Genomic DNA, 24479 nt, shown 5'->3' on the forward strand with positions numbered 1-24479 from the left:
AAATAAAACATTGCATGAAATAAAAAATTTTTATTCGAATTTGAATTAAAATGTGGAATTCTTGGGAACGGGAAAGGCTTATTTACTTGAGGAACAGGTAAAGGTGGTGGAGGTGGAGGTGGTGGCCAACCAGTCCATTTTATATTCCTTCCTAGCTAATTTCCCGTTTAATTTCATGTCGCCCTCGAGTCTTTGAATCGGACAGGTCGAGTTACACCATTCTTGGTCTCAAACTCATATATAACCTGTTTGTCTGTATTTTCGTCGACTATGGCACGAGACACGAACATTGACCAAACGGACAAAAAGTGTCATTTCGGATGGTCACGCAGCCAATCGCATTCGAGCACTTCGAAGAAGCCTTACGTTCAAGGGAGAGGGTGTCTGGTGCAAGGCAGAGGTCATGAAACTCTACGAGCAGTACATCCTCAATGCCTGGGAGGACAAATCGTCTTGGATTGGCAATTCTACCAACTCCTCTGGGACGACCTCCTACGCAACTGGATAACGAAAGAGCCCAATTCAAAGGTCGGGAACTAATTTTGCAAAATTACCCTTAATTTAACATACTTATCCAAATAAACACCTAAATTTACTTGGGGTTTTCCCCCTAAAATAAAATTTTTTACTCTTAGAACCACTCGAGGTTCTCCTTACGGTTGTTGAGCTTGTCACCGTCAATGTGTCTGACCCTCGTCTTCTTGTATGGATTTGGAACCATTGCATACCGACAAGCCTTCCCATGGAAATTGAACCGTAATTCCGAAGGTTAAGGTTCAAGTGTCCCAAGTTGTTGAGGACTGGGGTAAGAACCTTGCCTGTCTCCTTGTTCCGGATTTGGTATGGGTAGGGTTGGGAAATTTCGTAAGCGTCATCGGCAACAAGGGTTGCCCAAACTTCCTCTTCTTCGTGTTTCTCTTCTTCATCTCTTCCCTCTTCTTCTTCGTGTTTCTTTTCTTCCTCTTCTTCCTCGACAATTCCTTCTTTCAATTTGGTACTCACGAAGTACGGTGTTGCATGTTCTGTCCTTTCCGAGTACCTTCCAGATGGCGTCTATCTCTTCGAAGAAACGGTTAGATGAGTCTGCAAGGTCTCGGTTCTCTCTCTCGTAAATTGCGCAAGGTTTCCGTGAAATCGTTCAGGCATTTCTCATTGGAAGCTTGGTTCATGAGGACATCGGCTTTGAGATTGGTCATCTCTGTCATAAGACTACTTTGGAGAGTCTTAATGGTGTTTGTCAGATGAGCTTTCAATTGGGCAATTTGAATTTGAACTGGGCGCTTGTCTGGCAACCTTGAAAGGACATCTGCTATTGTGTTCGGCTTCGGTGCTTGTTCGCGACATCGAAAAAATGAAGTGGTTTGAGAATGGCGCGTTTTACTTCAAAAAGCTTGTTATGACAGTTATGTCATACAACAAGTTTTAAAATAATATCTTGTTCTTCTTCTGAACGTTTGTTGTCTCTTCCGATAAAAGTTTTCGAACATGAGAACCAAAAAACGTTTTTGAGATTGCGGAAGAGTTCAGGCAAACGTTCATATTCTGGATATGTTGGGAGCAGTTCGAAACATCTGAGCTGACTTTCGGACAAAAATTGGGACAATGTCAACAAATTCATCTTTGGTCGGACTGCTTGAAGGTAAGTCCCTTACATGTAAGTAGCTCTGGTAAAGTCTTCTCATTTCTGCTAACTTTTGGAGTATAGCTTCGTAGTTTAGAAGTTTTAATTTTAATTGTCTTATTCCACTCTTGACATCTAAACGTAACTCCATGAGGTCAAGAGTAGCTTTGGTAGCTTTAAGTGGAGCTATCTGTTCCTTGACTCTGCAATTTTGTTGCAATTGTGGTTTGAGCTCCTTCAAGTTCGCCGTCTATGTCGTTCTCAAACCTTCAACCATGGCTTGAAACTCTTCATCGGTCCATTGAGATTGGTGTGGACGAATTTAACTTGCTTCATTCAAAAAATGAAAAAAATGTTTTTACTCAAAACGTTAAGGTTTGACTGAACTGGTTGGATGTCGCCTTCACAGGTTATGTAGAACGGCTGACCCGAGAAGTGAAGGAGAGACTGAATTGCCAATTTCATATGGGGTAGGGTTCTCCTTGTTTGGTATTTTATCCAAGGACGTTTGTTTAGGAACTTAACAAGAGTTTCTCTTTTGGCGTCCTTTATGTCGTCGAAAGGAGTTTTTCTGGTATTTGAATTGGAATTCCAGTCGAAGTCTCGAGATTCAAGCAGCCCTTCCAGAAATAGCGGTGAACTTGACCTTGGGCTTCATTACCCTGCGCAAGTACTGCTTAACAACTTCATTTATCCTATAAGGTAAATTGCCTCGTCAATCCTTCTGGTATTCCGAGTCCTTCCATCCGACAGGAAAATATTTTCCCGACAACTGGAAAAAATTTTCCGGACAAAGGGAAAAATTTTCCCGACGACAGGAAGAACTCTTCCAGTTGTCCGTCCGTAAACCATTCAAATTTTCGAAAATTGAGAACTTTTTGGTCAAACTTCAGAAAAAGTTTTTTCTTCCGACAGAAAAAGTTTTTTCTTCCGACAGAAAAAGTTTTTCCTTCCGACAGGAAAATATTTCCATCCCACAGGACACAAACGAATGTCCCACGTCCCACCAACCGAGTCCATTCCCAAACCAGAGGAACCGAAAGCTGCAGAACCACAACAGTCTCCTCAGCAACCTCAGTTCCAGCAAGTACCTCCGATTTACTACCAATTTCCACCTCAAGGTTACTACCCACCACAAGGCTTCCCGAACTACCCTCCTCAGCCTATGCCTTACTTCCCCAACCCTTGGATGTTCCAGCAAGCTCCACCCCAGCAATTCCAATTCCAATCTCAATCGAAGAGAGACCAAGAGTTCGAAGAAGGTCTGAACCGCTTACGCAAAGAGTACGCTACAGCCCCTATTGAGAGAAAGTTGTTCCCGGACCCAAAAATATAATTTAGGGTAGAAGGTTAGATCTAACCTCTTTTCTCACCTCTTTTCTACCCTCTTGAATTTTCATGACTTCTTCGTAAATGTTTTGTCAAGACTTCTTCGTAAATGTTTTGTCAAGACTTCTTCGTAAATGTTTTGTCAAGACTTCTTCGTAAATGTTTTGTCAAGACTTCTTCGTAAATGTTTTGTCAAGACTTCTTCGTATATGCTTTGTCAAACATGAACGTATATGCTTTGTCAAACATGAACGTAAATGTTTTGTCAAGACTTCTTCGTATATGCTTTGTCAAACATGAACGTAAATGTTTTGTCAAGACTTCTTCGTAAATGTTTTGTCATGACTTCTTCGTAAATGTTTTTTCACCTCTTGAATTTTCATGACTTCTTCGTAAATGTTTTGTCAAGACTTCTTCGTAATGAGTGTAAAGGACCCAAAAATAAAGTTTATGTTAGAATGTTAGATCTAACACGTTTTCTAACACGTTTTCTACCCTCTTGAATTTTCATGAATTTTCCCGAAATAAAAAATAAAGTTAGTTTTTTTTCATTTTTTTGTATGTAAGATATGATTTCAGGGATTTTTTTGACGAAGTGCAAACGTTCACTTCGTCAAAAAATAACAGTTATCTAATGAAAAAGTGTCATTTTTTTGTATTTTTTTGTATGTAAGATATGATTTCAGGGATTTTTTTGACGAAGTGCAAACGTTCACTTCGTCAAAAAATAACAGTTATCTAATGAAAAAGTGTCATTTTTTTCATTTTTTTGTATTTGACGAGAATGTCGGGTAGATGGTTAGATCTAACACGTTTTCTAACACGTTTTCTAACACGTTTTCTAACCTCTTGAATTTTCATGACTTCTTCGTAAATGTTTTGTCAAGACTTCTTCGTAAATGTTTTGTCAAGACTTCTTCGTAAATGTTTTGTCAAGACTTCTTCGTAAATGTTTTTTCACCTCTTTTTTCACCTCTTGAATTTTCATGAATTTTCCCGAAATAAAAAATAAAGTTAGTTTTATTTTTTTTATTTTTTTTATTTTGTATAAAAGATATGATTTCAACAATAGGTTCTACAACACTTCAAACAACAACAGCACCAAACTCGTTAGTCATGAATCCAACATCTATGTTAGTAGAAATGAAAAGCTTCATTCCTTCTTCATATACTTTTGAAACAGAAATCCAGAAGATAAAGCAAGAACTTTTAACATGTAATTTAGACTGTAGTGCGAAAGATGAAACAAATGAACAGTATCTTTATGAAATGCAGGACATTATTGACCATTTACCCAAATTGCCTGAAATTCAGCAACAAAAACTCACTATTCCTGAATTCGATGAAATAGAAGTCAAAGCAACTGACTCAGTAGAAATAAAGAAGTTCATACGAAAGGTAAACTATGAATTCCTTGGTTTTCATTGCAACCATAAGGTTATGGACAAAGATTGCGACATGGTATATAAGAACATCTCTGACATATATAAATCTGAAGAATTTAAGACCTACGACAACTTTGTTTCGTTAGTTGCTGAATGTGTATGGCAGATAAGAGATAAAGATAGAAGAGGTAAGGTATGGAATGAACAAATAAGACCCGCTATGTTTGAGATGAAGAGAGCAATTGACGCTTTAGTTGTTTTAGCAGGTAAGGTTTCAGAATATAACGCAAAAATGAACCCGCAATGTTCTAAATGTAAAGCGGCAATTAGGAAATATAACTACTCCGTCAAAGAGATAGAACGTATGAGAAACGACTATGCTGACTTAAAGAAAGAAGCAGAAAAGCCAGCAGAAGATAAAATGAACATGTTAGAATTTCTGAACAAAAACTATCCAACAGCAGAAGATTTCCTTCTATCTGACGTCAAGAAGAAATATAAAGAGACTTTCGGCATAGTTAAAACATTCGATATCCTCAGCGAAGAAATAGAAGCTACAAAACTGTTTAGAGTCTCACGAATTCATAACGTTTACCATGTAAAACGCTTATAAAATAACTGGGGTAGAAAAGAGGTTAGAAAACAGGTTAGATCTAACCTTCTACCCTAAACATTATTTTTGCTGAAAAATGACCAAAATTCTGAGTAAAATAATTTTTAGGGCTTGTGTCAAACCGTTGAGTTTTCACAAAATTTAAAAAATAACGTTTACCATGTGAAACGCTTATAAAATAACTGGGGTAGAAAACAGGTTAGAAAACAGGTTAGATCTAACCTTCTACCCTAAACATTATTTTTGCTGAAAAATGACCAAAAATCATGAGTTTTGTGTGTTTTAGACCATGTTAGAAAACAGGTGAGAAAACAGGTGAGATCTAACCATCTACCCTAAAATATATTTTTGTCTGATTTACGCTCATTACGAAGAAGTCTTGACAAAACATTTACGAATAAGTCTTGACAAAACATGTACGTTCATGTTTGACAAAACATTTACGAAGAAGTCTTGACAAAACATTTACGAATAAGTCTTGACAAAACATTTACGAAGAAGTCTTGACAAAACATGTACGTTCATGTTTGACAAAACATTTACGAAGAAGTCTTGACAAAACATTTACGAATAAGTCTTGACAAAACATATACGAAGAAGTCTTGACAAAACATATACGTTCATGTTTGACAAAACATTTACGAAGAAGTCTTGACAAAACATTTACGATGAAATCATGAAAATTCACGAGGGTAGAAAACAGGTTAGAAAACAGGTTAGATCTAACCTTCTACCCTAAAATATATTTTTGCTGAATTCAGCACAAAAATCTGAGTAAAATGGCATAAGATTGCTTCCCTCGGAAAACCGAGAGAAGAGATTCCGTATGAAAACAGTGAAGAACAGCGAGTAGGTAAGAAACCTTAGTCGCCAAAACTCTATGAAAACAGTGAAAAATAACAGAGTATTTTGACAACTTCAAACAAGCAGAGTAGATGAACCATTTATTTTTCAAGCTTGACTTTTTACAATTTGAACTTTGTTTGCGTAGATATGAATTCTGAAAGAAGTATGAGGGTCTTGTATGACTTTGTACTTCTCCCATAGTTCATGTCTGTCAAACTTACCTGCCATGGACTCTTTCATAAGTTCCATGAAATCGTCTTCGGACAATCCGGGGAAAAGTACAATGTCAGTAAGTATTCTTTTAACATCCTTACTTAAACTCTTTGCTGTCTGTACACAAATGACAACTGAGATGTTAAAGTGTCTGAGCTTCTTAAGAATTCGACACATGTCTTGTTCTCTGTTCTTTAACAAAGGATGAGAAGCAAAGTCATCTAAGATAAGAAGACATCTATGAGGGTAAGTCTTCCAATCGTAAGATTGCAATTTCTTCGAAATGTATTCTATCTCTTTCTGTTTGTTTCTGAAGTGTTTCTTCTCTAATATTCTCTGCATTTCCTCATTTGGGTCTTTAAACTTAGAATTTAGATACGCATTTATAGCATTATACTTCAAAACTCTTCTTTGGTACTTCTTTATCCAATCTAACAACTCAGTATCCTTTATACATACTAACTTAGACTTCTTTATAATATCTTTGAACGAATTGACGGTTTGGTCAAATTGACCAGAAGTACTACAAATGACTACTAACTCATAGAATGGGTTCTTCTCATCTAGTTCTTGTTGTTGTGCAGCCATTTTAAGATAAGTGAAAGTCTTACCCGACCCAGGTGGTGCAATTAGACCTGTTATACCATTCTGAGCAAATAAGAACTTGTCATGTATAGGCTTTATCTGAGCATTTTCTAACTTCCTCTTGTTCTTGTTTAAAACATTCTCAAATTTCTTGTCAATGTCAGCAAACTTTTTTTCTAACATATTTTTAGAAAAATTAAAATTTTTATCTTTTAGAAAATGTCTAGCGATTTCGCTATCTATATTCGAGACAAGCTTTTCGACAGCAAAACATCTGTCGACCATAAAATCTTACATAGTGTAAACAAGAAAGGTGAATTTGTTCTAAAGTTCTGTTTCTGGGAATATGACAAGAACCATAAAACATTACAAAGAGCAGTCTTAAAATTTGTCAATGACAGACTTGTTGACAGAGATGACACCGATTGGAAAGATGAAGTCCAACAAAAGTTCTTAGAATGCAAAGAAGACACATGCGCTGTTCTTGAAGATGAAATAGAAAACAGAATAGAAGAGCTATTAAAGGACAAAGAACTTTTACATAAATATGGTTGCGCCCAAATTTGACATAACTCCACCAGAAAAGAAGAAGAAAGAAAAGAAAGAAAAGAAAGTAGAAGAAGAGAAGAAAGAACCTGAACCAGTTCCAGAGAAAAAGAAATTTGACATGTAAAAATAAAATTTTATTTTTAGAACATTTCTGGGTCAATGTCAATGTTCTCTTCCTCTTTAGGAGCAAACACTGGCTTAGACTCTAAAATCTTTTTACCCAATTTACCTTGAACTTCTACAACTTTAGACTCATAATATTCATAGTCGTCTGCTTTCTTTGGTTCATAAGGTATAACAAGTTTGTATGCTTTGCCTTCTTTAAGGTTTGAAAACCTTCTGTCAAAACTTTCTTTGACTGCTAACAAACCTTCTATGTCTAAGTCTTCAAATTTCGCACCATTTTTAGTCACAATAGCAAACTTAACTGGTTCGATGTTCCAAACTTTGCTGAATGAAGACTTTTCAAAATGGTAGAAGTAAACATTCAAATATGTGAATGGGTCTAGTTCTTCTTTAAGTCCTGACATGTACTTGTTTACTGAGATGAATTTTGCCATCTTTTCTATCGGATAAAAAAAATATTTTTGTTTTAAATTTACTCAGAAAAATTTTTCTTTGTATATACACCATTCTGAACATCTAAAAGACTTTTGACATTTGCCAAGAATGTTCGTTTAGAAGCTGTCATATAACCATATTCTTGACAATATTGTTTATACGAATCGTACAATGACCTTTCATCTAATGACACAAAGTCAGTTTCATCTATGAACAGTTCATATACACTCTTGTTTGCTTCTAACAATGTTTGTCTCTCTTCGGTATGTGGAATTTGTCTTGGATTGAACTTTGAAATATCTAATGTCATAAAATATGAGAAACAAGTGGTTGTAAAAGTCAGATGTCAAAGTTTCTGCTAAGTCGTCAAAATATTCTGTATCTTGCATATGAGAATCTGACGTTTCTGACAACTACATATCTTCTGTCAGAACTTTCTAATTTCATCGGAACAGCATTGTTTGAAACCATAATGAAGTTTGCAACATTTTCACAAACTCTTTGGTCTTTATATTTTCTTTCAACAACTCCAACTTTGTCTGTTTAAGACTCTTCAAAGCATCTGAGTTCAAAACTTTTGTTGTATCTATACTTTGAAGTTCATTGCAAACTATAAGTTTCATATTCTCTATTGAGGAGTTAAACTTGCCACAGATGTTTTCTAAGTTTGTCATATTCGGGTTCGAATAACCTTCTAACAGTTTGCACAAAATATCTGTAAAGAATGTGTTTTACCAGTTCCTTGTTTTCCATTATAATGAGAGCAGTTTCATTTTTAGCACTTGGATGTTGTAAGATGTTTGCAAACCAACATAAGATATACTCATAGACTCTTTCGTTTCCATTGCATATAATTTCTTTGACATGGTCTAACCAAGCTTCTATAATATTTTCTTTCCATTCTACTTGTTCGTATTTATATCCAGTGAAGATAGAATAGAAGTTTGGAGAAGGTGTATAGAACTTTATACCTCGAACTGAAAAATCTTCTAACTTTTGACAATAAGATATCCCAAGCATCTAATATCTTCATGCCAACTTGTACAACTTTTATTTTCTTAAGTTTCTGTCTACATTCTTGTTCAGACACTATTGTTGCTCTTGGTTTGTTAAAGACAACATCCCATTCTTTCATGACATAACATTCTGGGGCAGAGTCAACATAAATGACTAAACGTTTCAAATTCTCGACTGCATTGTTATAGTCTCTAAATGGACACATATTTCTGAATGCTTGGAAGTCATAAAAATCTGAAACATCTATTCTGTACATTTTTATAAAAATAAAAAAAAATATTTTTTATTCTTGACTTTGTTGTTGCATTTGTTGTTTCTTGAGCTATTTGTTGTTGAAGTTGTTCTTGTAATACAATACTTTCACCAGTTGCATCTTCCAATTCGAAACTTTCTGCCGTCATTGACAAATACATAGGACATAAAAGTTTTACAGGAACAAAGTTTGCGTCAACTAATGTCAACGTTATACTTGCCAAAGTGTTTGAGTTCACTAAGGTTGAAAATTCTGCATTCGAATGAACAATAGGCAAACCAGCAGAGAAAGTATTGTTTATACGCATAAGTATCTTTTGGTCATAATAGTTTCTGTCGACATTCGAATAACACTTTGAACCTAAGTTTGAAACAATATATAAGATTGGTGTGCTTAATGTCAATGGAATAGACATTCCTTGTATGACACCTTTTCCTGTTATAGGAAACTGTTGGTAGTAAAAACCAGAAATAAGTTTTGTATTATAGCTCATATCGTTTATAGTAAACTCAGTCGGACATCCAAACATAATGAAACCTGCTCTAGTTGCAGCACATGTTACACCTGTACTTAAAGTATTAAATAAGTCAACAAAACCTGTTGGTGGTATATCTGAGTAAGTATCTTCAAAGGAGTATTTTTTACCATTCACAACAATAAAGTCTTCTGGTGTCAAAAGAGCAAAACAGGCTTTAGTCGTCATTGTGTTTAAGGTTAGTTTACAATATCGTCCTTGAGGACTTTGTAAGTTTGTTGTTATAGAATTATATGACTCGGGGTTTTTAGTCGTAATAGTATAAACCATTATATCTTCTGCCATTTACTTAGCAAATAAATTTTAATGAAATGTTGTGGTCGTCAAATATTTTTATGACGTCTGGGAAACTATACTTTAAGTTCAACGTTTCACCTCCTTTCATAACGTATATCTTGTCAATGACATTATATGAAACACCACAGCAACTAATGTCGGGTTCTATTTCTTTGATGTTTATATCGTCTGCCTCTGTCAAAAGTTTCAATAGTTCTTTCAAAACTTCATGAGGTGCAATGACATATGAGTTCACTTTTACAGGGTTGTGTTCGACCAAGTTTAACATTATACTTAAAGCTTGACAAATCTTCTCCTGAGTTTGAAGTTTGTCTTTCAGTTGTTGGTAGTCGTTTCGAATATCTGCAACAGAACTTAAGTCTCTGCTAACTTCAGGATATGTTGGTTGTTCTTTTACAGGAACAATTGTTATACCATCTTCGTCCTCGTATGGTTTCCCCACTTCAACATCTCTGTCTTTGACATTGACAATAACACTTTGACTGTTTGTTTGAGTTGGTGAATTTAACTTCACATCTGCCACCGCCATTAAACCTTTTGAAAACACTTACGCTTCTATTTTTCGGAAATGACATTTTACTTAGAATAAAAAGATGGACGTATTCGAGTATCTCTTCGAATTGAAGCAGAACAAAGTTCACACACACAAACAATACAAATACATTGACAGAATAGTTCTTTATACAAACAATGGTAAATGTTATAGAATAGCAGTCTTTGCTGAACCAAAATATTTTCATAAAGCAAAGAAAGTTGGTATAACTGAAATGGTGAAAGTTCTTGAAGCAGACAAAAATATAACTTCAAAACTTACAGATATTTCTAAAGGAAAGTTTATAATACAATATTATGTCAAAACTGGCGTACTGTCAATATTTGACGGAGAGAAGTCAGTTCAAGAACAACTTACTGACCTGCTGCCAAAATCTGCTCGATGGAAGCTGTCGTTATGCCAATCTGAGGAGCCCCAGCAGGTTTCATCGAACGAATCTTCAAAAGAGCATCTTCCGTGAAAAGTGCTATTGGTTTTGTAAACTTCTTTGCTTTCAATTCATCTGGACCGTCTCTGTCACCAGTATATTGTATTTGTACAGTACCAACAGTTGAAATACCACCCATAAAGTCTTCTGAGTCAGCAAATGGAATGCCAAGCCAAAAGTTTGAACGGTCTCCATTTGTATTGAGTTTTTTGACCTCCTGTATGAGTCCATACTTTCACATATGGCATAATAGAACTTTGCATTTCAGGGTTAATGGTTGTTGTGAAGTTGTTGTTAAAGTTCATAGCATCTAATGTCAAGTTGTATGACCTCATATCCTCAACTGTAGAATATTCTTCTCTTGGATAATATTTGCCATCTATGTTTATATGATATTTAATACCGGGGTTGTAGAAACAAGAATAGTCATTTATAGTTCGTCTGAACAGTACAAACATAGTATCTGCATGTTTCATTGCAGTTGTTAAAGCAATATCTGTTCTTGCACCTGGGTCAGCACTTTGGTTTCCAACTTCACCTGCAAAGTCTTTGACAGATATTTGGTGTATAGGGAACATAAGTGGAACTGCAATATATTTGGCAGCTAAAGCATTTGAAATATCTGGGTCCAACATATAGACTGCAAGTCTGCTTTCTATTCTCTTGCATTCAAATTTTTCGCATGTAAACTTAACTGGGTCCCAAGCAGTTCCAGCAGCATTGAAATAATAGTTTACTTCATTGTTGAAGTTTGAGAAACCAAAGTCTAAGTCAACTTTGTCTTTGCAAAATTCGGCGAATGACGTTTGATTTGTTCCCTTTACGTCTGTAATAGTGAATGGGTCTTGTGTTGGTGCAATGACTAAGTTATTTTTGCTTGGAGTAAGTTCGATAGAAATTTTTCCTGCCCAGTTTGGCAAGTATCTTAAAAACCTGAAGATGAGGAAAGATGACAAAGGAACTCTAAGTTTCAGTTTTACTTTAGTGGCAGCAGTTCCATCTGAACCAGAAAGGTTAACATAAACTCCTGGAACGTTAGGGTCAAGTCTTCTTATTTTCTCAATATTTGCATACTGGTCTGTTTGTTCTCTAGCTTGTGGTTGTACTGAGTTTCTCAAAGCGAACCATTCATAGTTTGCCCATGTTACTGTTTGAACTAAGTCAGAGTTAGAATATATCTTATATCCCATGAAAACTTCTGGAGCATATTGGTATCCGACATAGAAAATTCCATTGCAACCTTTCTTGTCAGACAACTTGGCAGAAGGTTTTATTTCAATGTCTTGTTCCACGTATAAGAATGAGTTGTCAATAGAAATAATATGAAACCTGTCGCAAGCAATATCTACTGTTGTTGAAGAACCTTCTCCAAACTCACCTACGTTTCCATAAGAAACAGCAGTTGTATATTCGTAAGTTCCAGGAACTATTTCTGACCTTCTAATGGCATTGTCGCATTCGTTATACCATTCGGAAACATTTCCGTTCATGGCATCCAAAACTGTTGGCGTTATATTCTGAGCGGCGTACATTTCATATGGGTAAAAATATAGAATAGTTGGATTTATGTGTCATAATAGAACCCACTCGGACCAAGCTTTACTTTCTTCCTGACTGAGTTTTTAACTCTTCTTTTTCCTTCATTGCCACTACTTTCACTAGATGAAGTTACTTCTTCACTATTTCACTTTGTTCTACTCTTCTTCTTTGGTGTCGCTTTTGGTAACTTGCCCTCTGCTTCAAGTTGTTGCATCTTTGCCTCATGTTCACCTAGTATGTTGTAAATTTCCCATGTCCTTTTTGCCTTTGGGCTCTGGTCGCCCATCTCAGGTAACCTATATCCTAGAAAGATTTTGTCATAGTTTGTATTTGAGTCTTCGCGTATTGTTTGCATGACTCTTTCCTGAGTTTCCGGTTCAAGCTCTTCAAACAGAGCTTGTCCATATGGAATAAGCTCGTTTCCAAATATATGTTTTTGTAGCCATTCTGGTTTTCTTTCCATGTAACCAATAATATCTTTTGTGAATGGGAAAGCTTTTACCTAATGTTTCAGTCTTGCGTCATTTATTTCTGTAGTTGGTTTTATTTTGTCAAGGAACATGTTTTTCAATACTAACATTTCATTTGGTACTGTCCATTTGAGTTTTCTTAAATATTCATCCCTTCTCGGTTCATTGTCTGCAAAGTAAGTTTTTATGACATTTTGCAAACTTTCGTTTGCAAGGTCATGTACAATAGGTTCTCTTCCTTCTCTCTCCCTAACTTTCTTTCTAAACTCTTCACCAAATATACCATCTTTATGGTTCTGTGTAGTTCTTTGAGATAAATGTTCTAGAACGTCAGGTGTTATATTTCCATCAGCCATGTTCATTTCATACTGGTTCAAAATATCTGCATGTTTCATATCTTTCAATGGCATTAAAGCCGCGCTGAAAATACCAGCTATATCTGGTTCACCATTCACTTCCATTGCGTCTACAACTTCTTGGAATTGTGGTTGTAAGTTTATGAACCACCTATCCGGATTAGCTTTATGACCCCATCTCATTGTAGTTCCATAGTCTGCAGAAACAAAAGTAGGTTTGTTTCCATATTGGTTAGGTTCTGAATGAACTTTAAACAATGTTTCATTTCTATATGTTTTGTTGAAATTTAACCTTTTATTTTCACCGAGTTCAGCCAAAGATTGAACATTATATGGTCGTAAGTAAAAAGGATTGTTGTATTTGCGTACATTTTCTTTCAGTACTTCCATTCTATGCTGAATATTTTCATCTGATGTTGGAGTCTTTTGTATGTCGGCGAACATTTTTCGATATTCTTCTACTATGTCAGCCGAATTTTTCTTAGACTCTTGGAAAGATTCCATATTCCCCGCATACACTTGTTGAGGGTCAAGATTTTTCGGCTGTTCCAAATCTTCATCTAGTTCTGTGAAGTTAGTTTCCAAAGGAGGGACTTGTTCGTTTCCTTCAGGCTCTTCTAGCTGTTGTTGCTGAACTATTTCTTCCATGTCTGGTTGTATCTGAACTTCTTCCTGTGGAGTTTCTTGTACCTCATCTGCTGGCATTTCATATATTCCGAGACCGTTTTTAAAAAGTTCCCTATCTAAGTCATCCGGACTCATAAACCTTTCTTCTTTCGTTCCGTCTCTATTTTTTACGCGTTTCATGAAGAGAGTTGAATTATCATTTAGCTCTGACACCAAATATCTCGGAGTAAATTCAGTCATGTCATTTGGATGATATGCTATTAAATCATATCCCTTAGCGAGCTTGTATTTTCCAGGTTTGAAATTATATCCCATTTGGTGCTGAACCATAAAGCTAAATAGGTTCGGGTCAGTATTTCCTTCCTTGAACTTTCTAATAGCTTCTTTATATCTGTCACTAAAGTCAAGAGTATCTGGGTAACCATAGTCTTCCTTAAGCATTTTTAAGAATTCTTGGTTTCCTTGTTCTCTACTTCTTTTATGTCCTTGCTCTGTTTGTGGTTGTTGCTGTGCAGTGTTTTGAACTGTTGGTTGTGGTGCAGTGTTTTGAACTGTTGGTTGTGGTGCAGTGTTTTGAACTGTTGGTTGTTGTGTTGGTTGTTGTGTTGGTTTTGGTGCAGTGTTTTGAACTGTTGGTTTTGGTGCATGCCTGTGTCTGTGTCCATGTGACGATGTAAATGTTTTAGGTAGTCCTGGTGCAGGTGCTTCTCTTGGAGGGTTTGGTGGTATATAAGTTCCACTAGCTAGTATATAAGTTCCACCAGCTGGTATATAAGTTCCACCAGCTGGCACATATGTTCCATCTGCAGCATAATGTCCTACCTGACTTTTCGTTTTTAAGAAAGCATTTACTAGGTCTGTTTTGGTCTGTTGTAACTCTTTTTCTTGACTTTCCACAACAGTTGCTCTAACGGCGTCATAGGCACTTTGAACTGCCTGTCTCGTTGCTGCATCTGTTATTTTCGTCATATTTTGTGCTACTTCTCTTAACTCGTTGTCGAAACCTTCAGACTTCAGTTTCTTTCCAGATGAGAAGTCGTTCACTAGTTTCACCTTACTATGAAGAGCTTCGAAGGCGTTCTTAAAGTCAGCATTCATTAAAGCTTCATTTGAACTGTCTTCATCCGCTTGTATTTTTGTCCTTATTGACCCTATAAGTTGGGCTGCTTTAGCGTTGGCTTGGGCATCTAACCAGTCATTATTAGCTTTTATATATTCTGCGCTTTTCATTGCCTTTTGCATGGCTGCGTCGTTATTTTTACTTTCTTGTGCTAAGTTTTCATACTGTACGGTTTGGTTTTGCAACTGTAAAAGTTTTTCTGCCTTTACATTTGCTTCAACTTCTTTTTTATACTCATCGCTATCCATATATGTCTTCAGGGCTTTTTGTTTTATTTCTTCATCTTTCAGTACTTTATATTGAGTAGTATGGTTTTTCAAATTTATAACATCTTGTTCCATTTTTGCTACTTCTGCTGCTTTTTCTGACACTTTTTTCGCATATTCCTCTGTACTTAGTTCTTTCAGTTGTTCTTCTTTCTTCTTTTTCTCTACGTTTAACTCATTTAGTTTCTTTGTGTGTCTGTCATATTCTAGTTTCTTTTCGTTTTCACTTATTTGTTTCTGTATGTCTATGTTTGACTTTTTGACATCTGTTATTTGATTTTTGAGTGAACTCAAATTCATTTGACTTTGAGGGTTATAAGCTGTTCCGTCTGCAGCTCCACCATAGCCTGCCATTTTCGCTAAAAGTGCCGCTCTTAAACCTCCACTCTGTGCACCAATAACTCGGTTTAAAAGCATAGGGTTGCTTGACATTTGTTGCAACATAGTGGGGTCATTCATCATTTGTTGTTGCAACTGTTGTTGTGGTGTTAGTTTTACTATTGGATGTTTCAATGCTCTCTTCCTCTTACGTATATTCTTACGTAGCTTACGTGGCATTTTAAGTGAAGTTAAAAAGCGGTTTTTGACAGATGTTTATATGACACTTTTTGTTCAGCACAAAAAACTACTCGGTCAAAGTGTTGTCAGTTTTGTAAAATAACCATCCTATCTTGTTTTAAAATGGAGAAAAGGCTTCTCAAAGTATACTTCCTTGGAACGCCCGTAACTTTTCCTGTAGCGACGTTAGACCCTTACTTGTCCGGACAAAGTTATACTAAACATCTTCAGGGCTAGAGGGCACGAAGTGCCTGGAGGCCCCACTACCTTTTTTTTTTTTTTTTTTTTTTTTTTTTTTCATAAATATAACTCTTGATGCAATTCGAATAAATATCTTCTGTATGTGAGTTCACAATTTCTTGTTTCGAGCTCATTTGATTCCTTAACGTCTTTTTAAAAAGTGGCATTTTCTAATTCTTTCACTGAGTTACGTACTATAACACACTTCTATCCCACTACGAATAAAGTTTCATGAAAACTTAATCATATAACACCTATATCTAATGCGGTTTTAATGAAGGTATTGTATAAATAGAATTAACAAAATTAATTATTGAAAAACATCGTATACTAAGATAGGATGAACAATTTTTCTCAATGAAATTGTGATTTTGTGAATCTCAAGTCAATATTGAGATCAAATAAGATTTCAACTTTGGCATATTTCTCTGTAATACTGATTAAACAACACAAAACTTCTTTTTATCGAATACGATAAATGAGAATGATGCTTTGATCGGATCTCGTTTGTTGTAATCTTATCAACGAGATTTTTCAATTTTTTTTTTCGTGTAAAGGAATGAATACACTAAAAGCTGATCTTAGAACAATATTATTGCAGGAGAAAGAGCATCCATTGACACAGGAAATAGAATCATTAATAGAACAATCATTTAATCCTAATTATATTAAACCAGTAAAAACATGGGCTCTAATCCACGATGAAAAGAAGAGATCAAAGCTTATCGCGCTTCTAAAGGGAGGAATGACTATCAAGAAGCTACCAAAACTCGTTACAGGCGTTCTGGAACCTCAGCCTGAATTTGTTCTTACTACAGCAACCTCTGTTATCGATGTAAATCACTGCTTCCCACAAATATCTCCAAGAAGAAAGCAAATGGATGTTACAAGACGCTCCCAAATCATGGAGCAAGGAATATTTGGAAATTCATCAAAATATGCAGGAGTTCAACAACCAAAAACAAACATTATCGAGTTTCAATGCCGAAAATTATTCAATCCATTAGCAATGGAGAGAATTTTACCGACTGCTGAATTAAATATCGCTTTTATCAGAGAAATAGTCAATTGGTGTGATACAAACGCAAACTACTATCCATATATTGACAAAGCTCCTGATTTCGAGAGCAGTCCACGAGGACAAGCTTATCTTTACAAAAGAATCCTGAAAGAAGACCATTTAATGAATAATACGTATGTACAAACCAATCCAAACTCTCCAAGAGTAAGAGAACCTCCTTCTACATCTAGATCTTTAATGTATTCAGTATATAAAGATACATTTTCCCCAGAATCCACAAAAGGCTTCAAACCATCGAATCCTGTTATTCCTCCATTAGGACAATGTCCTTTCAGTCGTTATCCACAAGTAAATGCAGAAGAATACGTATATACTAATGAACAAGTTCAGGAACAGTGTTTAAGCAATCGAACTGCAAGAAGAGCTTTTAGAAACGTATTTAATGCTAAGACACATATCTAATTCTTGTGGTTTTGAAAGGTTAAATTTATTTTGATTTTTTGAGGTTTGTTTTGTCTATTGTTTGCTTAAAAATTATTTTAGAAAACAAAAATATTTTATTTTGCTTTACTACGAATCCAAAAACTTTGATTTATCCTTAAAAATTTGATCAAAATTCTCAATAAAACCTTAATTAGACATGAATATCTGTTTAAAATACCTTATATTCCTGATAATGAGATGTTGTTCTTATTATTTTCTCTTCTAAAATGATATTTACAATCACTTTTGAATTGATTTCGTCATAATTTAAGCTTGAGAGATCATTTTGAAGTTTAGCGATGCCAACTTATTGTATCTATAGTAGATTTCTAATAATATCTATCTGTAAATAATTGAATAAATTGTTTTTATTCGAAAATTAGATTTGTTTAATTTTAATATTATCGTGTTGCATGCTAGGTAGTGTCAATGTGTAAACCTCTCAATTTTATCATCGGGGAAGCAACACAATTCCCTCAAAAATATTGAAAAAATATAGAAAATAAAATGAATTAAGATGTACTTAAAATGAGAAATAGATTATGATATTAGATTTTAGAAAAAACAGACTTTTGATATAACTTTTGAGAATCTCATATAAAAAAAAGCATTTAAAAATAAATTTAAATATCTTATTTATTTTACTATTGTAAATATATTCTGAGATTTTTAGAAAAAAACACTTTTCATAAGTATTCAATATTTGAAAATACGCTCCAAAAAAGAATAGATTCTCTTATATTTGCTTATATAAAAGGAAACTCTCTATCAGATGCGAATGCATGAATTCAGCACCTCTGATAGAGAGTTTCCTCTTATATAAGCGGATCTTTTTCATGAGTTATTGTTAATATAAAAACATAAAAAGCTTCTAATATGAGAAATTAAACCATGCGAGGTGCCAGTCTAGAACTGGCGCTTCGCAGGGTTTAATTTCTCTTGACAAATGACAAAACTTGTTCGCAATTGTGAACCATTGCGAGCAAGTTTGCCAGATATCTGGAAGGAATTGCTCCTTATGATATATGCATTGTAACTGTATATATCATAAAGAGCAATTCCTTCAATTAAACGCAAAAACTTTGGTGCAATCGTTGCTGATTGCACCAAAGTTTTCGAACTTTCCCGAGGGAATTGGAGGGTGAGAGATACATAGTCTATCTATGTACCTCCCACCCTCCAAATCCCACTCTAAATGGGAGAAACTTTGTTCGCATGTTATCTTATTCAAAACAAAGTTTCTCCCATTTAGAGAAGGAATAGGAGCCTACCAGGCACTGATATATAATCAGTGCTTTGTAGGCTCCTATTCCTAATAGAAAGTTCGAAAACTCGGTCGCAATTGCATCTGATTGCGACCGAGTTTTCGAACTTTCCCGATGGAATTGAAGGGTGAGAGGTATATAGTATGCCTATATGCCTCTCACCCTCCAATTCCTTCTCTGAAGCTGGGAAATTTTGTCCAAATGTTAAACTATTCAGACAAAATTTCCCAGCTTCAGAGAAGGAATAGGAGCCTACCAGGCACTGATATATAATCAGTGCTTTGTAGGCTCCTATTCCTAATAAAAATTTGAAAACTTTGGAGCATTTGATTATTGTATTTTGTCAAGAGAAATTCAACCCTGCGAAGTGCCAGTTCTAGACTGGTGCCTCGCAGGGTTTAATTTCTCATATTGGTAGATTTTGATGTTTTTATATTAACAAAAACGAATGAAAAAGATTTGCTTATATAAGAGGAAACTCTCTATCAGAGGTGCTGAATTCAGGCATTCGCATCTGATAGAGAGTTCCTTTTATATAAGCAATATAAGAATCTATTCTTTTTTGGAGCGTATTTTCAAATATTGAATACTTATGAAAAGTGTTTTTCCTAAAAATTTAATATAATGCTTAGCACAATATATAAAATTAAAATATCTATAATTATTTTCTATATCACACTTTTCATTACACCTTGAAAAGTCTTCTCAAACTCTATTTTTAATTATTTTTTAGATATATCTCAAGTGTGATTATTCAAAAACTCATATAGACTATATTTATTTTTTCATTCAAAAAATTATATGAGAATCTCAAATTAACTTTCAAATTTTTTATTTTAAAAACATATTAATAATCATATTTTAAGATACTTTGTCGCCCAAAAATAATCGTACTTCCTCGACGATTAATAGGCTCTCAATTTCTATCGTTGACACTACTTAGCATGCAACAATCGAAGATATTTCATGATTGATAATTCAGATATGTTTGAATTGGACTTTATTTCTTCTCAATTGTTTTTTATCATCACACAATTTTTGTGAGAAATGATTTCGTTCTATATAACCATCGCTACATATTGATATAAATTTGATTCCACTGTGTAAAAATATTGAAACTTTCATAAACTGTAAAATGTTCTGTAAAATAATTCTACTATGATTTGGTTTAGTATATTGAATAACACAATAATGGCTCAGCAGCCAAAATTGAATACTATCTCAATTCTGAACAATCATAAAAAGTTATAAAATTCACATCATTTCTTCAGACTTGGTTGCAGATTGAATGATTTCTTCAAAAAGAAGTCTATTATTAAACGCGTATTAGGTGTCATTGCCTTCTTGGCAACTGTTGTTGGTCTTGCAGGCCTCACAGTTTGGTACATCAGATGGGCAAAGAACCTAAACCAAGTTAGCAAAGACTTGAGAACCAAGACATACACAGAACTTTTCAATATTGTTGCCTCTTGCTGTTTCTTCTGCATGGCTGGCTGTGCTGCGTGGGTTGTTTTGTTCATTTTCTGGAATTTTGAATGCTGCAAATGTCTTGGAATTATTTTCTTCTGGGCAGCAATGGGTATTTGCTTAGCAGTTCTCGGATTTGCCATTTCTCTAGCAATTAAGGTCAAAGGAAAGTATTATTGCACAAATGCAGTTATTTGGGGTGATGATAATATCAATTGCAGAGGCTCATTTGTTCCAAATGTTGCATTGCTCTCTACTTTAGGTTTCGGTCTCATCTTAGATCTTATTATGAAATGCGATTAAATTGTACTATTCCAATTACTAAAAATCATTTTTATTTCTTATTTTAAAGATCTTCAGTTCTTGATTTACTTAATTTTTTATTTTTTATTACAAATATTCTTTAATTGAATCTCTATTTGGGATATTGTAAAATTTCAGAACGAACAACATCTTGGAAAGTAAGAGAAACAAAACGAATGTCAAAAAAATAAAAATTTTTAAATAGACTTGGTAATCATATATTTACATCTATGATTCATCATAGGCATAAACACGTAGAAAGATTTTTTTCAAGCAGCATCAAATATTGCAATATTAAAGTAATCGAAATGTTAAATAAAAGGTAATGCTCTGGTAAAAATACTTTCTGTTAATGTGCTGTAACTTTAAATAGTATGTATCTAGTTCAACGTTCTGTATTGTCTGTATAAAATCGAGAATTGAATACAAATTGAACAATATATGTATGAATTCAGGTAAAAGTAATTGCATTGAGTATTCCAACCATTCACTTAAGTTCGAGTTAGAGACAGCTATAAAATTTTTCCGAGACAAGTTAGATTTTCCATAAAATCTACGTAAACATCAGAAAAATATCCGTTAAAAAAATTTTTATCCGATGAGAGGCTGCATAACTCCCGAAATTAATATGCACCATGGCGGCCTATTTGAAACAGAAGTAAGTAGACCTATGACTCCTATTCATTACGTTAGCGAAATCGGAGATTTACCTGAAGTATTTACTCTTCCAAAAACAACACGTAATCATGCTAAAAAATTAGTACCAAAACAAACAGGATTAAGGTTTGCACCTAAAAACGTCGTTTCTCTTGATATCGAATCAATTCCAAAATCTTGCCCAACTTCTGCACGTCGTCCGAAGTCAGTAATGACAAAACAACCTTTCAAATCATTTGGAAGATCTCCCTCAAGGCCTCAATCTCGCCTCCCAACAACTAACGAAATCAAAAATCTTCGAAAACAAGTAGAATCTAATCAACCACGTGTTATTCATTGGGGAAGTTCTACAGATCAGATGCCGTATTACAATAATCTTAATATAGAAGTCGAACCTGAAGAACCAAACCCTGATAATATTATCAAAGATCAGGAAGAAATAGATATTTCTAGACCATTGCAACCAGTTGGTTTAATATCAAATACAGCTTCTATCATGGATTATTGCGGAATTCCTAGTTCATTGACTTTCATTCGTTAACTTCTGATATCAATTCAATTATCATTTCTTTGTTTGTATAAATCAATTGCGTTTTCGTAATTACCAATTTTTTTTAACTTCCTTCTTTTTATTGGAATATAAATTTGAAATTCCTTCCAAATTCATACCAACTATACTTTTAAACGCAAATAATTTTGATTATTATTTTATTCTTATAATTGATTGGTAAAATAAGTAATATTATTTTAAAACAATGGCAATTGATAAAATGTTAGGATAACATCTTGTGTATTTGGTTCACTAGATCCAATATTAATTGCATTTCTTGTTCCTTGAGAAAATTCTAATAACATTTGATCTGTGATTTCTTTTGGAACCCATTTTGGTCTAGACCCATCACCTTTTGCATATTTCTCTTTTAAGAAATATCGTCTTTGAGCAATCAGTCTTTGAATCTTTATTTTGTCTTTTTGAATTTTCTTGCAAAGATTATCGACTATGCCATGAGGAAGTTTTGATTTGATATCTGTACCAAATATGATCTTACAAACTTCTCTTTCTTTCTCAATATCAAGTTTATTAAGGTTCAATGAATCATCAGCTTTGTTTTTTGTTGAGTGTAAAATGTTTTCTATTTGATTTTCAGCAGATTTTGCGATATGATTTAGGCAGTTAACACAATCATCAACTTCCTTCTGGGCAGTATTTCGATCAATTTGTTTATCATATTTCATTATTTCCATCTTTTTCTTGAAATTACATATGACACTTTTCTTTAGTTCATTGTATTTCTCTAAAATGTTAATAATGCATATCATTCTAACCACTGCTAAAGCATTTGTGTTAGCTTCCGAACCAGGGAATGTAGGTTTATATAATTTTTGAACTGTAAGATTTCCAAACCAGGCATTTGGGAAATTATCTGATTTTGTAAATGTATCTATGTTATCAGTTACAGGAGTTAATTGTAGACTAGGCAATTCATCTGTAAAGCACTTGGAAAGATCACTACTTGCAATATCTAGTGAAAAATTCTCGCCGACATCTTCTTCTTCCATTAAACAATAAAAATTTCAAAATGCATCAAATTTGAGAAGTTTACAAGAAGCAAAAAATATAATAAAATTTAATGATCTTTTGATTAAGCATTAGAACAATTAGATCTTCATCAAAATACAAAAAAATCTACATTGATTAAAATCATATTCAATTGATTTTTCTAATATTAAACCCGTCATGAAATGATATAATGATGTTTTAATGTAATACTCATTTAAATGGAATTATTTTGTTTTTTGTAAAGATTATTGAATTCGAAATTTTGATTGGGAAAATATTGATTCCATATATTCATTATGAAGTTATTAATAGAAAAAATCAATTATTTTTGATATGCATTAATCTAATTTTCTTAAATCAGTTTCTCGAAATCAAATTTTTTGTTAAGGATACCCTTACATTGCGTAGTTAGAAAGAAAATATGATATTGTCATGATTGCTAAAGTTTTAGGCTCCAGAAATGAATATACATCAAACTGAAACAATTGATAAATTGAATGAACTTTTGAGAGGTTCTCAAATAAAAAAAATTATCTAATTTTTTACAATATTACTATTATTTTATCCACATATGTATATATAGTAATTTGAGAAAACTTTTAGGAAAAAATAAGTTTAATAAAAATCTGAATTTTACTTGTTGTGGGATTGTTATTAATTGACACTCCAGACGTATTACTAATAGTTATGCGTATGCAATTAAAGTATTTCTGATGGACAAAATGTGAGATTTATATCAGATAATTCATTTCTACTATTAAGTTATTCATTTATGAGTTTGCACTTATTCGCACTAAATAAATAACTATTAAAAATTGTTTTAATTAATTGACACCATATAATAGAGTGAATTTTGTTTGATCAAACAACAATAGATGATAGATATAAAGCCAAGAAACTTGCTATTAATATGCTCTACTTGTTATTTCAATGTAAGTATGATATTTTCTAAATGTTTCGTTCAGATAACTTAGATATATTAGTCAAAATTTGAAATTTTAATAGCACATATATTAAAATATTATTATTCATAAAAGATTAATGAGTAAAAAAAATCAATCAAATTATAAAAATACAACATTTAGAAGAATTCTTATTATCCTTCAAAAGTCAGTATTCTGCTGTAATTTTCTACAACATTGTAGTTATTGCACTTTGTCTATGGATTTGTATATATGTTATATATAAATTATATATCTAAACTGCCATAAGTGCAATTTTTAATATAAATTGTTTATTTCTTTAACAATTTCATATGAAATATGCTTTTTTAAGCGTATCAAAGCTGTGTTCTTAATGTGCATGGATATATCAAGAAAAATGTCGAAAAAAAATGTGAATTCACAAATTCACTGAATTTTCACGTTTTTTGAATTTTGCTACAGCACTAATATTAAATAATACTAAAATCTTCTGTCTTTGTAAAGAATAAATTCTGACAAAAAGTGCTCGTTTAAATTTAATGATCATCTGTATGACTAAGTGGTAAAAAGTGTTTTACCAAAAAAGGGTTACATGCTTAGTCTATTTTTCTGACAGGATACTCTAGATTTACATGATCTCTATTTCATATCTCCGTTTTTAGAGTTCTTCGACAGATTTTATGATAGAAAACCAAGATTAACAAATTTCCGGTATGTTAATGAAGAAATCTGCAGCTACCCTCAATATTATTTCAATAATCAGTATCGTTTCTCTTACAATTTATTTTTTTTCAATAATTTAACAAGAAATAACAATACACACTTGGTTTTACGTATAA

At 33.7% G+C, this 24479-nt stretch overlaps 12 protein-coding genes and 2 pseudogenes across 14 annotated transcripts, besides 2 other annotated features; 4 read left to right on the plus strand and 10 right to left on the minus strand.

Moving 5' to 3' along the window:
• Positions 1-13389: part of a mobile genetic element that runs on past the window's edge.
• Positions 632-1344, minus strand: TVAGG3_0450770 (annotated as a pseudogene). The gene has a single exon. A coding segment is annotated over exon 1 (713 nt).
• TVAGG3_0450780 (uncharacterized protein) lies at positions 2613-2957 on the plus strand (the record flags this gene model as incomplete). Its single annotated transcript, XM_051234616.1, has 1 exon — positions 2613-2957. One exon carries the CDS (start codon positions 2613-2615, stop codon positions 2955-2957), a length of 345 nt encoding a protein of 114 aa, XP_051104346.1.
• On the plus strand, positions 4007-4948 carry TVAGG3_0450790 (organellar and viral DNA polymerase type B; the record flags this gene model as incomplete). The annotated part of the gene is made up of 1 exon (XM_051234617.1): positions 4007-4948. One exon carries the CDS (start codon positions 4007-4009, stop codon positions 4946-4948), a length of 942 nt encoding a protein of 313 aa, XP_051104347.1.
• Positions 5900-6349, minus strand: TVAGG3_0450800 (protein of unknown function, DUF4106 family; the record flags this gene model as incomplete). The annotated part of the gene is made up of 1 exon (XM_051234618.1): positions 5900-6349. The coding sequence occupies one exon, from the start codon at positions 6347-6349 to the stop codon at positions 5900-5902; it is 450 nt and encodes a 149-aa protein (XP_051104348.1).
• TVAGG3_0450810 (protein of unknown function, DUF4108 family) lies at positions 7282-7701 on the minus strand (the record flags this gene model as incomplete). The annotated part of the gene is made up of 1 exon (XM_051234619.1): positions 7282-7701. One exon carries the CDS (start codon positions 7699-7701, stop codon positions 7282-7284), a length of 420 nt encoding a protein of 139 aa, XP_051104349.1.
• Positions 8295-8924, minus strand: TVAGG3_0450820 (annotated as a pseudogene). The gene has a single exon. A coding segment is annotated over exon 1 (630 nt).
• TVAGG3_0450830 (uncharacterized protein) lies at positions 9003-9792 on the minus strand (the record flags this gene model as incomplete). Its single annotated transcript, XM_051234620.1, has 1 exon — positions 9003-9792. A coding segment is annotated over one exon (790 nt), but the record flags the coding sequence as incomplete, so codon positions are not given.
• Positions 9797-10333, minus strand: TVAGG3_0450840 (protein of unknown function, DUF4106 family; the record flags this gene model as incomplete). Its single annotated transcript, XM_051234621.1, has 1 exon — positions 9797-10333. The coding sequence occupies one exon, from the start codon at positions 10331-10333 to the stop codon at positions 9797-9799; it is 537 nt and encodes a 178-aa protein (XP_051104351.1).
• Positions 11020-11974, minus strand: TVAGG3_0450850 (protein of unknown function, DUF4106 family; the record flags this gene model as incomplete). Its single annotated transcript, XM_051234622.1, has 1 exon — positions 11020-11974. A coding segment is annotated over one exon (955 nt), but the record flags the coding sequence as incomplete, so codon positions are not given.
• A 939-nt stretch (positions 13390-14328) lies between the features above and the next one.
• TVAGG3_0450860 (kinase-related family) lies at positions 14329-15237 on the minus strand (the record flags this gene model as incomplete). Its single annotated transcript, XM_051234623.1, has 1 exon — positions 14329-15237. A coding segment is annotated over one exon (909 nt), but the record flags the coding sequence as incomplete, so codon positions are not given.
• Positions 15238-15431: 194 nt separating this feature from the next.
• TVAGG3_0450870 (protein of unknown function, DUF4106 family) lies at positions 15432-15720 on the minus strand (the record flags this gene model as incomplete). Its single annotated transcript, XM_051234624.1, has 1 exon — positions 15432-15720. A coding segment is annotated over one exon (289 nt), but the record flags the coding sequence as incomplete, so codon positions are not given.
• A 799-nt stretch (positions 15721-16519) lies between these two features.
• Positions 16520-17452, plus strand: TVAGG3_0450880 (uncharacterized protein; the record flags this gene model as incomplete). Its single annotated transcript, XM_001288147.2, has 1 exon — positions 16520-17443. One exon carries the CDS (start codon positions 16520-16522, stop codon positions 17441-17443), a length of 924 nt encoding a protein of 307 aa, XP_001288148.2.
• A 964-nt stretch (positions 17453-18416) lies between these two features.
• Positions 18417-19054: a mobile genetic element.
• Positions 19055-21088: 2034 nt separating this feature from the next.
• On the plus strand, positions 21089-21744 carry TVAGG3_0450900 (uncharacterized protein; the record flags this gene model as incomplete). The annotated part of the gene is made up of 1 exon (XM_001296306.1): positions 21128-21697. The coding sequence occupies one exon, from the start codon at positions 21128-21130 to the stop codon at positions 21695-21697; it is 570 nt and encodes a 189-aa protein (XP_001296307.1).
• A 159-nt stretch (positions 21745-21903) lies between these two features.
• TVAGG3_0450910 (uncharacterized protein) lies at positions 21904-22716 on the minus strand (the record flags this gene model as incomplete). The annotated part of the gene is made up of 1 exon (XM_001296305.2): positions 21904-22716. The coding sequence occupies one exon, from the start codon at positions 22714-22716 to the stop codon at positions 21904-21906; it is 813 nt and encodes a 270-aa protein (XP_001296306.2).
• Positions 22717-24479: the final 1763 nt, after the last annotated feature.

The sequence above is a fragment of the Trichomonas vaginalis genome, chromosome V (assembly GCF_026262505.1).
Source record: "Trichomonas vaginalis G3 chromosome V, whole genome shotgun sequence".
Taxonomy (NCBI): Eukaryota; Parabasalia; order Trichomonadida; family Trichomonadidae; genus Trichomonas; species Trichomonas vaginalis.